Below are 15,793 nucleotides of genomic sequence, written 5' to 3'. Positions count from 1 at the left end.
CAATCAATCAGATCTAACATTTATGACTGAGAGGTGCAATGGCGTCTCGTATGACCCGAACGCACTGGATCATAGTGATTTATAATGCAGTGAGTTCCTATCTGACTGCAAGTCTATTGTACAGTAGGCCATGTTTCCCAGACTGCACACAGTCATGTCCATGCGACCTTAAAGGGAACCTGTCACTGGGATTTAATGTATAGCGCTGAGGACATGGGTTGCTAGATGGTCGCTAGCACATCCGCAATACCCAGTCCCCATAGCTCTGTGTGCTTTTATTGTGTAAAAAAAACTATTTGATCCATATGCAAATTACCCTGAGATGAGTCCTGTACGTTAGATGAGTCCAGCGTGAAGGAGCGCAGCACCGCCCCGCATCCTCAGAATCTCCTCCTTGCTCCCCGATGTCAGACAGCCAGAGCGCCGTAATCTCGCAATGCGCAAGCTAGCGCATGCGCAGTGTCCTCATAGTGTTCCTCTGTGCTGGCATCAGCCTCAGGGAAGGAACAGCGCATGCGCATGCGCTAGCTCGCACATCGCGAGATTACGGCGTTCTGGCTGTCTGACGTCGGGGAGCAAGGAGGAGAGTTCCCTTTGCTGCCTGTAGGAAGGAGCCATTACTAGAGCAGGCAGTTGGGGAAATTTTAGCTTTCCCGTGAATGCTGTCTTTTGAGGCTCAGACTACGCACTGTAAACTGTCCTGTATTCAATGGAAGCAATTCTGGTAACAACATAAGATTTTGAAAATCTTATGTACGCAGGGGGAGATTTATCAAACTGGTGTAAAGTAGAACTGGCTAAGTTGCCTATAGCAACCAATCAGCTTTCACCTTTCATTTTTCCAAAGGAGCTGTGAAAAATGAAATGAGGAATCTGATTGGTTGCTATGGGCAGCTAAGCCAGTTCTACTTTACACCAGTTTGATAAATCTTCCCCACAGTGTGTATTTTTTACATGCAGGAATTGACCTGCGGTCCAGCTTTTAAAACCCTCAACATGTGAATGGTTTGTGTGGCTCCACGGCTGATGTATTGTTTTTTCCCCCCATCGATTTCAACTTTTTGTTCTTCACAATAAAGAGTCCAGATGTACAGTATGTGCAGTTTTTATTCCACTTTTCAGGCTTTTTTCATATAGATTTTCTGCATGCAAATCCGCACAGTGTGCAGGTGCCTTTAGGCACAGATGTGTGCATAGACTGCTCATGTAAAGAGTTTTTCTCATGGTAGTTGGGGAGGATCTAAGAGCTGGACCCCACCGGAGAACAAGTTGTTTTAGTCCTGATTACAGTGGGAAATTAGGCCATACTTTCACACTGATCACTCATAACTGTTTTATGACCTCCTATTAAACCTCCGCTCCCCCTCCGCCTGTTTTCCCGGTGACCGTACCTCCTTACAGTTTCTGCTGCCATTTTATGATTTTAGGTTACTGATTTTTGTCCTGCTTTTTATACTGAAATATTTGGGGTAAAATAATAGATATTATTGCTGCATTCTACAATTGTTTGTGTATTAAACTATAATTATACCGTGGTGCAAGGGGAGTATGCAGTGTATATTGCTGGTGTGGAAGGAAACATCCACATATGGAAAACATTATTAGGGGAGGGGATTCCTATAAAATATTAGAATGGGAATATGTTTACATTTTGGGACGCCTTTTTATGCTTCTATTAAAGATTGATGAATACTGTAATGCCATTTGTAACGGCTCCATTTCAAAGCATGAAAGTAATCTTTAGTCTAAAAACATAGTGATATGCTTAATTGAGTGTTTTACTCTGCCTTAGAAATGTTTAAATGTTAAAATACAGAGCAGACACTATAGTCTTCATAGATCATATACATCAACCAGATTACATCATTCTTTTGGGCAGGTTAGAAGTAGAAACAAGTTGATCTGATTGGCAACAATTTTACTGTGCGGTAAAAACAATTTTTTTACCAAGTTTATTTAGTCAGTGCTGTAAAATATTCGTAATTGCACTGCTTATTTTTCATTGTTACTTGGTTTAAAGCTCCCTGGCTCCCTCTAGTGGTGACTGCCGATAGCCAGCATTTTATCATTGTATTGTTTTTCTCTGACTAATGCAAAGTGCTAAAAAAAAACTACTCATACAGAATTATGGACATGTTTAATACATTTTAAATATTACTTAGCCCCATTTTATACCAATTCAGGAGTATAGTTTCTTATGAATCTATTCTGTGCTGTTCCTCTGTTCTTCCTGCTTGAAGTTTATGAATTAATTGCCAGCAGTGGGCAGTAAAAATCCAGCTGGTTGTTACCAGCTGGGGGTGTGTCCGTGCACAGTCTGACACTATTCAGTCAACGCTGCCAGCGTCAGACTGTGCAGGAGCACCCCAACCCCCCCAGCTGGTAACACTATGTTGAACCTTCATAGCAGACTACTGGCTATTCATTCATAAGCTTCCAGTAAGAATAGTAGAAGAGTGACACATCTTAGGGTACTTTCACACTTGTGTTAAAGTTTTCCGGTATTGAGTTCCGTCACAGGGGCTCAATACAGGGAAAAAATGCTTCAGTTTTGTCCTAATGCATTCTGAATGGAATGCAATCTGTTCAGTATGCATCAGGATCTCTTCCGTTCCGTCCTTTTTACAGTATTTGGCCAGAGAAAATACCGCAGCATGCTGGTATTTTCTCCGGTCAAAATTCCGGAACACTTGCCAGAATGCCGGAACCGGCTTTAATTTCCATTAAAATATAGTAATGCTGGGTCCGGTACCAAGTGTTCAAGAAATTGCCGCATTGACGAATCCGGCTTTCCGGATCGCATGCGCAGACCTTTAAAAATGCAGAAATAAATAAATACCGGATCTGTTTTTCCGGATGACACCGGAGAGACGGATCCGGTATTTCAATGCATTTGTCAGATGGATCCAGAAACAAATTATCTCCGTTTGCATGTGCAACGGAACTGCCTGCCGGATTCTTCTAACGCTAGTGTGAATGTACCCTTAGGGACTGTTCACATCTCGTTTTTGCTGTAAGTCAAGTGTATACACCTGTGAAAACCTATTGCAATGTGTTGCTTGGCATACCCATAAACTATAATTGGGCAAAAGTAATTAAAAAATGCATGCTTTTGACTTTGTTTGTCACTGTTTATGCTTCTGTACATATTTTATGTAGGGCAGAATAATGTAGCATACCACCCTTTTCTGTCCTGTAAAAAAAAAAAGATATATATATATATAATAGAACAGTATCCGTTTTTGAAGGAAACATAACATTTGTGGGGGTCATTTATCAAACTGGTGTAAAGTAGAACTGGCTTAGTTGCCCATAGCAACCAATCAGATTCCACCTTTCATTTTTCACAGTTCCTTTGGAAAAGGAAAGGTGGAATCTGATTGGTTGCTATGGGCTACTTTACACCAGTTTGATAAATGACCCCCTATGTTTCCATCCGTTAACTGTATCTTTTTTATTTCAGATCTTTATTTGAAAAAAAGAAAGGTTTCATTCACAAAAAACAATACCTTTAAAAAAAAAAATAAAATATATATATATATATATATATATATATTCGGACAGACATATTGAAACGTGTGCAGATCCGTCAAAAATATACGTTAAAAAAAGGAAAGAATATGACAAAAATGCATACATTTGTATACTTTTTTCATGTATTTTTAAATGTATACGCTTGATGTATAGCAAAAACGAGATGTGAGCCCTTAGGCCCCTGTCACATGAGCGAATTTTCGGCGCGGGTGCAGTGCAGTGCGTGACGTGAACGCATTGCACCCGCATTGAATCTGGACCCATTCATTTCAATGGGTTGTTTCTCACGCATTACTTGTGTGTTGCGTGAAAATCGCAGCATGTTCTATATTCTGCGTTTTTCACGCAGCCCTGGCCCCATAGAAGTGAATACTGCATTCCATCCGCAAGCAAGTGCGCATACAATGCGGTTCTCACAGATGGTTGCTAAGAGATGTTATTTGTAAACCTTCAGTTTTTTTTATCACGCGCGTGAAAAACGCATCAAATCGCGTTGCATCCTCACGGAAAAAAACTGAACCACTGAATGCAATCGCAGACAAAACTGACTGAACTTGCTTGCAAAATGGTGCGAGTTTCACTGAACGCATCCGGAGCCAATCCGTCACGCTCATGTGAAAGAGGCCTTAGAGTCATAAGAAATAAAGAAGTTACTACAGCAGACATGTCAGGAGAGGTGACAGGTGCTCTTTATAGTGCCTTACTGTCCTGTCAGCAAAATATCCCAACACACCTTTGAGTGAGTCACCGAGTACATTAGGGAATTGTTATCTATGCAATTTCCTGCCATAATATTCCAATGTGACCCAGATATGGAGCTTCTTTTCAATGAGTATAAATGAAGTTGACTACTTTTGCGCCGTTTAGTTCTTATTCTGTATTTTCAGCTCTAAAGCTTTTCCTATACCTGGTAGCTTTCTCATGTAAGGACTGAAGCTTTAAATCGGTGTTAAATATCAAAGCTGTAGCTTTATTTAATTGCTGTTTGCATAGAATAGCGGCTTAGGAGAAGCATTTTCTGAGTAAATATATCGCATTACCTGATTATGTCACTTGAGGTTCTGGTTTCACATAAATGTGCACATTGACTATGGCTGCTGCAGTATGCCAGGCACACGGCCAAGTTTAATGGAATTTTTCTTTCGAACCTAAAACTTGTGATTTGTATGAAAGTGTTTTTCCTATCTTCGTCTGTCTAAAATAAACCAGAGTGGCTGTAAAAGATCTGATTAAGCAGCGAACACATTGCAGTGTGTGAGTTTACTTAACTTCACATAATTAATCTGCTCCTTCTGCCAGTAGGTTTATAACATGGCCTGACTATATGATAAACACAACCACCTTATCATTTTCTTCAAACTTTAGGCTTTGGAGCGTGTTGCGGTCGGCCAAGGGGTAAGTAGTATTGTTTACTGAATTGCTTGCATCTGTCTTTTGTCTGCTTTCCGTTGGTGCCTAACCTAAATGTGAACTTACTGTCTCCTAACTGCCTCTAAAGTTAACTCCAGCTCGCTTTAGATATGTCTTGTGCTGCCGCTGCTTGACCACTTATCTTTGCTTCCATGCTTCGTCATGCATTGGTTGGTGCCGCTGTTGCCATTTAATTTTGTTCCCTAAAAATATTTCTTGATTAGTGTATTTTCCAAAAACTGCATTACCCACACACTGATCCTTAGTTAAAGGGGTTCTCCCATGAATGATGTAAAAAAAAAATGAAAATCAGACATCATATAGTACATGCCAACCTCTTTCTAACAAAGCTAGAACTAGCCCTGTACCTCACATGGACCCAGAGATCTCCACATTCATTTCTCTGCTAGATTCAGACTGGGGGCCCAGGGACGTGTTCTTTCGTCTGCTGCTCTTTCTCTGTAACTGATATAGCGTCTAACAGAAGATTTGCTTGGTGACCGTTCAATATTTAAACTGAGCGTGTGCGGCCACCTCAGTGAGGTGGACAAGAAATAATGAAAAGAACTAACAGCAGGTGGCGCTATACAGATAAATTTGATTGAATAGCTCCGTGGCTATACAAAATTTTTAATTACATGCGATTACACAAGTATTCAGATCCAGGTTTGAAAAATGTCAAATATGCTTCATGGCATGACCCCTTAGTCACCATGCCTTGTAGAGCTAGCTTATCTGACGTTTCACTTAGTGATCTGTTGCTTCTCTCTGGGGAAAACGTACTGTTAATCCATATGCAAGTAAGCCATTAAGTGCAGCAAGGTTGGGTCCAAGACACTGTGCATCCTTGCTCCTCCTTCTTCCTCGGTCAGCCCCTGCCTCTCCTTCTTGACAGTGCCAGGTGAGATTGACTATGCAGGAATCTGGCCCTGTCCGTCATGAAGGAGTCGAAGGAGATGTCAGAGAATGCAGCAGGAGTAAAGGTGCACTTAGTGTCTGAAGCCCACCCTCTGTGCACTTAGCTGCTCACTTGCATATGGATTAACAGTACATTTTCCCCAGATGGCTAAGTGAAAGGTATCCTAATATTCAGCGGAGCTAACCCTACAAGACTTAGCTTATTTATCATTGTATTTCCTGGTGACAGATTCATTTAAAGGCTTAATCCCAGCACAGAAAGTGACTGCGTATCAGAATGTGAAAGCACATCCCAGCAATAGGCTGGGAGATGTTTTCCATAACACAGCTCTACTCTGTCACCCAAATTGCTTCATCTTGTAAAGAGAGTCTAAGATGATCCCTTTCCTAAAGGGGAACTAAAGCCAGAATCAAAACAAAAAACTTAAGAAAACTTTTAGGCTGCAGCCAAAGTAGAGAGCTGAAAATTGTAAAGGAATCTTCACTTGCTGAACTTTATTCTGCTCGCTTATGGCTGTCATGATGCTGCTAGTATTAGATGGTAGAGGAATTCTAACTCTGATCTGAAAAACAAACACTTGCTGTATGATGAGAAAACCTCCCCTTTTCTTAGGGTACTTTCACACTAGCATTATTCTTCTCCGGTATTGAAATCCGATAAAGGGTCTCAATACCTGAAAAAATTGCTTCTGTTTTGTCCTAAGGCATTCTGAATGGAAAGCAATCCGTTCAGTATGCATCAGGATGCCCTCTGTTCCGGAACACTACCGCACTTGCCGGATTTCCATTAAAATGTATTAATGTCGAATCCGGTACCAAGTGTTCCGGAAATTGCCGGCTCCGGTTTTCCTGTCTGCGCATGCGCAGTTCTTTCTAGCTTTGAAAAAATTAAATTGCGGATCCATTATTCTAGATGATACCGGAAAGACTGATCTGGTATTTCAATGAATAAGTCTGACGGATCCGTATCCGGAAAAAAAAAAAAAATATTCGTTTGCATATGGATTTCCGGGTCAGGCATTTGCGGTAATGGCCAGATTCTAACAACGCTAGTGTGAAAGTACCCTTAGCCCGTTTTTTATTTATGTGAAAAGAGAAGAACAACAAAGGTGCAAACATTTCCTTTTGGTTTGCCTTCTCTTTTTGCAGTATTAAGTTAGTTATCAGATGGAAAATAATTGTGTGTAAAATCCCAACCCCTGCAGTATACATAATGTCCCCCAGCAGTAATAATGTCCCCCATAGTGGCCCCCAGCAGTAATAATGTCCCCCATAGTGGCCCCCAGCCGTAATATGTCCTCCATAGTTGTCCCAGTCGTAAAAATGTCTCCCTTAGTGGCAAACAGATGTTTGGGTTTTTTAATATACAAACCAAAAAAGACAAGGTGGCATTAGCAGGAGATGCTCAAACCCACATGCAGTCGTGCATATATATATAGGGAAGCAAATCCTGCACTTGTGGCCCGTTGCTAATGGCGATCCCCAGCAAAATGCATACGGTGGAGGATGCCCGCGGCGAACCACAAGTACCACAATAGACATCTCACACAAGGTAACAAGTGCGGATGTAATAATCAATATAACAAGATAACAAAACAACAACAAATACAGGTGCACTCTGCGGTCTCACTAAACCCTCAAACTGATTTTAAAATTGAGAGATTAGTCAACATGTCCTACGGTGTAGAACATGTCTAAGCCCGGGCACCACGTCAAGGTTTCTCAAGTAGCCCGGGACCTAACGCTCTCCTACCTGTGCCGTATGGGCGATACCAGGAGCCAGTGGGCAAATTACAGGAGCATGAGGCCGACTCACAAACGGCTCACCAGTTACCTCCAGCATGTAACCATGCTTGCAATGGGAGGAGGGAGGAGTCTGTGAGTCCCACTCAAGACTGACTGATATGGCCCAGGCCTCACAGGTGCACCTAAATGTGGCCTGTAGATGGAAAACAGGCACATTTGAATTGGAGTTTATACACCTCCAGGAATCTATATTTACAAACCAAAAAAGACAAGGTGGCATTAGCAGGAGGTGCTCAAACCCACATGCAGTCGTGCATATATATATAGGGGAGCAAATCCTGCACTTGTGGCCCGTTGCTAATGGAGATCCCCAGCAAAATGCATACGGTGGAGGATGCCCGCGGCGAACCACAAGTACCACAATAGACATCTCACACAAGGTAACAAGTGCGGATGTAATAATCAATATAACAATATAACAAAACAACAACAAATACAGGTGCACTCTGCGGTCTCACTAAACCCTCAAACTGATTTTAAAATTGAGAGATTAGTCAACATGTCCTACGGTGTAGAACATGTCTAAGCCCGGGCACCACGTCAAGGTTTCTCAAGTAGCCCGGGACCTAACGCTCTCCTACCTGTGACGTGGTGCCCGGGCTTAGACATGTTCTACACCGTAGGACATGTTGACTAATCTCTCAATTTTAAAATCAGTTTGAGGGTTTAGTGAGACCGCAGAGTGCACCTGTATTTGTTGTTGTTTTGTTATATTGGGTTTTTTAAGCATAAAAATTACTCACCTCATCCACTTGCACGCTGATAGGAGCTTGAGCGTGGGTGCTTCGGCAGGTCTTTCAACATCAAGAGAGGAGCGACTGCCGCTGTGCGTGCAAGTGGATGTGGTGAATATTATTATTTTTTTTAATACCCTAAAAGGTCATCTTGCACTAGTGTACCCATTTTTAACGGCCATTAGACGTCTGCCTAACAGCTGTTAAAAGCAGTCCCATTGATTTCAATGGGGGTCCACCTGGCTGTGAAAATGCCCCCAAACGCCATGTGACTAGCCCCATTGACTCAAATATTAGACTATTTGCTTATGGCTCATCTTGTGGTTAGATGGGTAGAATTAATGCAGTAAATGAAATGGCATGGACACCAATTTTATTGTACCAAGTTCTTTAAAGGTATATTAATACAGTGGGCCTATTGAGTTTGTCAATTCCGTACATATTTAGGTCAGACGTTTTAGGCGATGTGGTGAGCTGAGCACAATTGTTCATTTTCTCCTACTAAAATCTTCACAATTCATATTTAATTTTCTCTCTCAATGGTAGCTATCCATACATGAAAATCTTATTATTTTAATGCAGGCTTGTAAAACCTCATCAGGTAGGTTGGTAGAACCCCATAATTCATTCTTTTGCCTTTCACCTTACTATTTAGATATATTTCTAATTGGATCTGAAATAATAACCTACCGTAACTCTTGTGGACTTGTAATAACTGCTGTCTGTATGCGGTATATACAGAATATTTGCAGTGTATTTTTGGTATTACGTATGTTGTCGGAAAGACAAACTGCTTTTTTCTTCCCCACACTGTGAAGAACATATACATAAGGTTTTTTTAATGTTCTCTATTATAAGCCAAGCACATTTAGGTTACATTTTAACTTTTGGGAATTCATTTTGTTTACCAGTTATTTCATTATTTTTCTCTATCTGTCATTTCTTGGACAAGATTCTGTTTAAACTTAATGTAATCTGATTTTATTGATATCAAGCCCACCATTCATTTAAAGATCTCATGGGTGTCATGGCTATTAAATGGGCTCTCAGATTGTTCTGAAAATGTTGATAGTTAAAGGGGTTGTCTCACTTCAACAAATTGCATTTATCATGTAGAGAAAGTTAATGCAAGGCACTTACTAATGTATAGTGATTGTCCATATTGCTTCCTTTGCTGGCTTGATTAATTTTTCCATCCCATTATAGACTGCTTGTTTCTAGGCCTTACGGCCACAGGGACAGGAGCTACTGTGCATGCGTGCCTATGAGCAATAGCAAATAGTCTGGTAAACAGCAGATAACAGAACTAGACATTTCTCACTGATAAAACATATTACAAAGTTTCTTGTGGTCACTTGTACTACTGATTTATACAAAGTTGTGTGAGAAGTTAATGACCATTGAAGCTTTAACTACTTCTACATAGGAAGTGAGGGGAAAAAACATTCAGAACTTCAATATAGCCCTTCTTTAAATAAGGTGGATGGACTGCTATTATTGATAGTCAGCTTGGAGTATCCAACACGTGTCGAAGGGAATCTGTCATCAGGAAATTCACTGTTGCATTTCAGGACCGGACTATTTTCCGTTTTTGGATTTTTGTTTTTTACTCGCGGCCTTCCCAGAGCCATATTTTTTTTATTTTTCCGTTCACGTAGCCGTGGCTTGTATTTTGCGGGACACGTTTTACCTTCTAATGGTGCCATTTAATGTTTCATGCGAGGTAGTGGAAAGCTGGAAAAAAATCGCTTCTATTCTGTTCCCTATGCGGTAAAACTGACCTGTTGTCCTCATTATCTGGGTCAGTGTGAATAGGGTGATGCTACATTTGTATACTTTTTCTTGTTTTAATACTATATTCTGAAAAAGTTTAATTTAATTTGCATTGCCATGTTCTGATCCCCATAACTTTTTTATATTTATATCTATGAGTCTGTGTGAGAGCTCATTTATATTGGGGCGCTCTGTACTTATACCTACTGATACCATTTTGGGGTGTGTATGATTTTTTTGATCACTGTTTATTCATTTTTTTGCAGGACAAAAAAAGCCAAATCTGCCATTTAGATTTTTTTTCCATTACTCCATTCACCATAAAAGATGAATATTTTTATACGTTAATACTATGGGCATTTTGGGGATTTTTTTAAGGTGGTCGTATACAATAGAGTAATATCAGGCCAAACCTGCCTATTTCAGGGTGAACAGCTGACCATCTCTGTCTGGGTAAAAAAGGATTGGTTATGTTGAATTTCAGTGAGATCAGAAATGTCTGGCTTCTTCCCTATTCTTTATTGAAATATGGGGTGATGTGTTTACCTTTAGACCAGATTGGAATAGAGAGGACTATACAACTAGACATTTAATTTTATATATTTTTCTTTTTACACACTTTATGCAAGTATGATTTCTAGGGACGAGCGAATTTCATGTTATTAAATTTGTTTGCGCTTCGTTTAGTGGTAAAAGCAGAATTCCCTGCATAACAGAAATGGGACGGATCCGTTATGCAGGCCATAGACTTCTATGTTGACGGAATGAATAACTGAATGCTTCTAAAAGCATTCCGTTATGCATTCCGTCATAGAATTGTGTTATGGTCCGTGGTAACAGAATCCATAACGCAATTCTGCTTTTACCACCAAATGAAGCGCAAACGAATTTCAAAATATGAAATTCGCTCATCTCTAATGATTTCAAATGTACAGTAGTTTAATGATAAATTATTTTGCTTTGTTTTTACAAGCTTCCTACTGAGTCCTTATTTTATCGAGCAGTATTTCAGGTCATCTGCAAAGAAGTCTATGACATCACACAAAGGTATGAATATTTCACAAATTCCTATTAGGAAGAAAAATTATAAATCTATTTTAATACGGGGTGGATTCTCAAATGCAAGAAATGCAAAACAAATAGACAAATCACCAGGTGCCGATGGCTTACCCCCCTGAGTACTGCAGAAATTGAAGGAGTTATCCCATGATTAATGTAAAAAATAAAAATCAGACTACATATAACCAGCCTTGTACCTCACATGGATCCAGATACCTCCCCATTCATTGCTCTGCTAGATTTCAAGGGGAGTGTCTTTTCTGCTGGAGCTAAGGGGGCGTGTCCATGCTCTTTTTATCACAACCCAGGAGGCAGTTGAAGGATGAAACTGAGCATGTGCGGCCATCTCAGTGAGCAGGTCAAAGAGTTAAGAAAAAGAACTAAGAGCAGGTTTCACTATGCAGATAGATTTTTATTGAATAACTTGGTAGCTATAATACATTTTTGATTACACGCAGTTACAAAAGCATTCAGATGCAGGTGCTGGTTTGAAAACTGGATAATATTTTTTGTGGGAGAACCCCTTTAACTACTGTATACCAATATTTCTTTTAATGAAGGATCAGTCTTTCCAAACTGATCTGATTGAATTCCATAAGGAGGTAAGTTCCAACTGCACCAAGATTAATGCTCTGTCTAGACTTTTTGAAGGCGTTTGATACTGATGCTGAACCTACGGATTTTTTCCTGCTTATTGATTGCTATTTGATACTGTAGCACGTACTGTAGAAAGTTGGCACATTAAATGAGATTGCTTGGACTATGCAAAATGTGTATATGCACACTCAAAAATATTTTTAAAATAAAGGGGAAAATTCCTCATTCCCGCTACGTATCTTTTTAGCATAAAAAAGTTGCAAAACCCCAGTTTTGCAGCTTTTTTTAGTCTCAACTGGTATTTTACACTGCCCTTGTCATGTTTACTGCCCTGACTTGTTCATCATTATTTACACCAGAAAATGGCGTAAATAATGACCGAAATCTATGGCAGCTTCAAGCCGTAGATTTCAGTCTGGCACACAGACTGTCAGACAATGCCTGTGCCTCCTCATAAATGACATGCCTCCTCTGGCAGCCAAGGCGTTATCAAGATCTGCGCAGCAGACACCAGTCTTGATGAATCAGGGCCATAATCTTTATTAAAAAGACCAAAACTACGCAAAAGAAATGAAACAGAAAATGCCCTAATGTTTGTGTAAACCATAATGTATATGTGTCTGTATGTGTGGTACGCGAACGGGTGTCTCCCAAGGAAAGAGAACCATCTCCCTAGTGGCTCCCTATGAGTCATAATCCTACCTTTTTAATTTGCCTTGGGATATCACAAGGGAAAATAGGCAAGCCAGATGTCCATTCCTAAATAGCTGTGCTTGCCCCTCATCAGTATGGAGTAGGATTGTGGCTGGCTTGGATGCATACCATGGAACACTGCCAGTAAGTCTCCATACAGGGCGGTCTCTTTAAGGAGAGCCAGTAGCCTACCTAAGCTATGTGTGTTACAAAATAAAAAGAAAGTGACATAAAGGCAAAGAAAGAAACTGATGAGAAAAATGGTGAGAAAAAAAGCACATGGCCCTTTTTTGAGTTATCACATTTGTGTTGTCAGATTAGTATTCCCAGCTGCTTTTTGTGTAGCACTACTATGCTTTGTTTGTGACTCAGTTCTTTTTTTTATACAGGTGAAACTCAAAAAATTAGAATATTGTGCAAAAGATCATTTATTTCAGTAATGCAACTTAAAAGGTGAAACTAACATATGAGATAGACTCATTACATGCAAAGCGAGATATTTCAAGCCTTTATTTGGTATAATTTGGATGATTATGGCTTACCGCTTATGAAACCCCAAAGTCACACAATTTTTTCACATAAGGATATTTTATTGCATCTTGGCTATATCTTCATGTGATGCATTACATTCCTCTGCATCACCTAATTTTTGTAAATTGTGAATTTTCGCACTCCTGATATATTGGATATTTTGCCATGACCCATCTGTGCATTATTGAATGCTATAAATTTGTGGTGGTGGCAGCTGTATTTATTGTACACAGGCTCCCTGAGTTTTTTAATAGTTTTAAATGGGTTTTCTGGGATTTTGATACTGATGATCCATGCTTAGGATAGGTCATCAGTATCTGATCATTGGGGGTCCGAAACCTGGGACCCCTGCCAATTAGCTGCTTGAGAAGGCAATTCTCTTCAATGGGGCACAGCCGCTATACAATGTATGGCTATATGCTTGGTAAGCTGAGAGAAGGCTGGGTGTCCAGAGGATAGGTCATCAGTATCAAAATCCCGGAAAGCCCCTTTAGGGTATTCTTTTGGTCCATTTAATAAAATATTATGGGGGTCATTTACTAACCAGTATACGCCACTTTTTGGTGTATATCTGTCACAGATTACGGCGCAATATGGTCTAAAAAAGGTGGTGTGGGCGATGAAGGGGGCGGGCCGGGAGGCCCATCTCATCATTTTCTACGCCTGTTTTAGGCATATAAAATGGTCTAAAGCAAGGTAGCTGGCATAGATTTAGACAGGTGGTGGATATGCCGAAGCTATGTAGAGGCTGGCTCATCCACCTCCAGCTAAAGGGGCATTAAGGGGTATTAAGACAGGCATCTAAAATGCCGGTCTTAATGAATGATAAATGAGGTTTTAAAAATATGTTTGAGTGTATGCGATCTTGACATGTATCTGTTTCATGCATTATTTGTTCTTACATTTATATTGCCCGATTCTTGTGGTGTTGCTCATCTAATACTTGTTATAAGTGTGCTTTTATGAGTGGCTCATTACCAGCATTTACACTAGGGGTGCACAATGTTTTTTGGTCTGGGGGCTGCATTGTCACATGGTTCTATTTCAAGGGGCCACAAAAAAAATAATTATGTTGATCTGCACTTCTTGCATCTGCCTATTACACAGGCTAATGCAAAGTGAATTGGGAGTAATGATCACTACCACAGTCATTCCTCCCAAAGTTCCCTCATTATCAATAGCATATCCGTGATTACACAGGGGTATGTGCTGATGATTATCGTACATCTTTCATCCTGATAACATATGCAAATCAGCCGACAAACGAGTGATTGCAGAAAATGTATACTTGTCTGCTCCCCGCCTCCCCGGTCCTCCGCACTGCCCCTGCTGTCTCGATCTTCAAGTCCTGGCATAATTTACATCTGGTTGGCTATCGACATGGTCACATATCCCGCTCTAGCAAATGACTGGCTTCAGCAGGGATGTGGCCACAAGCAGCACATCACCACTGAAGCCAGTCATTTGCTGGAACGGTGCATGAGACCATGCCCATGCACCACCAGATGTAAAAAGTGCAGGGATCAGAAGATGGAGACAGTAGGGATAGTGTGGAGCAGGAAAGTATGAACCTTTTTCTTTAGGGGCCATGCTGCGGGAATCATTTTTACTGGAAAAACCCTTTAAGTGATGACATGTACTTCTATCCTTCCTCCTATTCGGAGGAGGAGGAGGAGATCGCGGCTGGCCCTGTCACTCAACAGGAGGAGGGGGGCGGATTTTTGCGGCTGCTACCAGCAAGTAGACGCCCTACTTGCTGGTAGACAGGTAATTAGCATATTATAAAAGTATGTTTTTTGCCTTATCTACAGAACGAAAATGATTAATAACATTATGTATAGATATATCGCAGTATAAGGATTATAAGTACCCAAAAAAAAGAGTTTAGTGGGGTGACAGAAGCCATTTAATATCCACAATGTGTGCTCAGTTGGGCATGTCCATTACTGGATTATTCACTCTATCTAATTCATACAGATACCCAGCTGAATTATCTGTTACATGGAGTTCTTGACTATCCTAGTTGTCCCGCTATTACTTACAACACCATCTATGGCCACTTGTCAATACCAGACAGGACAAAATGGGCTTCATTTATCAAAACTGGCAAACAATGAGAGCTCACCTTTTATTTCTTAAAGTATTCTGAAAAAATAAAAGGTGAGCTCTGATTGGTTGCTGTGGGAATTAAGACAATTTTCCTGTTAAGGTACTTTCACACTTGCGACAGAGGATTCCAGCAGGCAGTTCCGTAACCGGCAATCCAGACGAAAACTGATGGCATTTGTCAGATGGATCCAGATGCGGATCCGTATGAAAAATGCTTTGAAATACCGGATCAGTCTCTCCGGTGTCATCCGGAAAAACGGATACGGTATAAATCTTTTTGCATTTTTAAAGGTCTGCGCATTTGCTAGCACTAATACTCTTATTCCGGCAAGTGAACAGCATTTTTGGCCGGAGAGAAAACGGCAGAATGTTGCAGTATTTTCTCCGTCCAAAAAACGTAAGAGGGACTGAACTGATGCATCCTGAACGGATTGCTCGCCATTCAGAATGCATTAGGATAAAACTGATCAGTTTTTTTCCAGTATTGAGCTCCTGTGACTGAACTCGATACCGGAAAACAAAAACCGATAGTGTGAAAGTACCCTTAGGGCTCTTTCACACCTGCGTTCTTTTCTTCCGGCATAGAGTTCCGTCGTCGGGGCTCTATGCCGGAAGAATCCTGATCAGTT

At 40.6% G+C, this 15,793-nt stretch overlaps 1 protein-coding gene across 1 annotated transcript in view; it reads left to right on the top strand.

The window, feature by feature from the left end:
- METTL25 (methyltransferase like 25) overlaps positions 1–15,793 on the top strand; it is a 310,650-nt gene that overhangs the window by 213,736 nt on the left and 81,121 nt on the right. Inside the window, exons 10-11 of the mRNA XM_044277228.1 lie at positions 4,900–4,929; positions 11,149–11,222. Of these exons, the coding sequence (XP_044133163.1) occupies positions 4,900–4,929; positions 11,149–11,222 (104 nt within the window). The remainder of the gene's footprint in view (positions 1–4,899; positions 4,930–11,148; positions 11,223–15,793) is intronic.

Source organism: Bufo gargarizans, chromosome 2 (assembly GCF_014858855.1).
Source record: "Bufo gargarizans isolate SCDJY-AF-19 chromosome 2, ASM1485885v1, whole genome shotgun sequence".
In the NCBI taxonomy this organism is placed as follows: domain Eukaryota; kingdom Metazoa; phylum Chordata; class Amphibia; order Anura; family Bufonidae; genus Bufo; species Bufo gargarizans.
The sequence above is the reverse complement of the archived record's forward strand: the minus strand, read 5'-3'. Positions and strand labels throughout refer to the sequence as shown.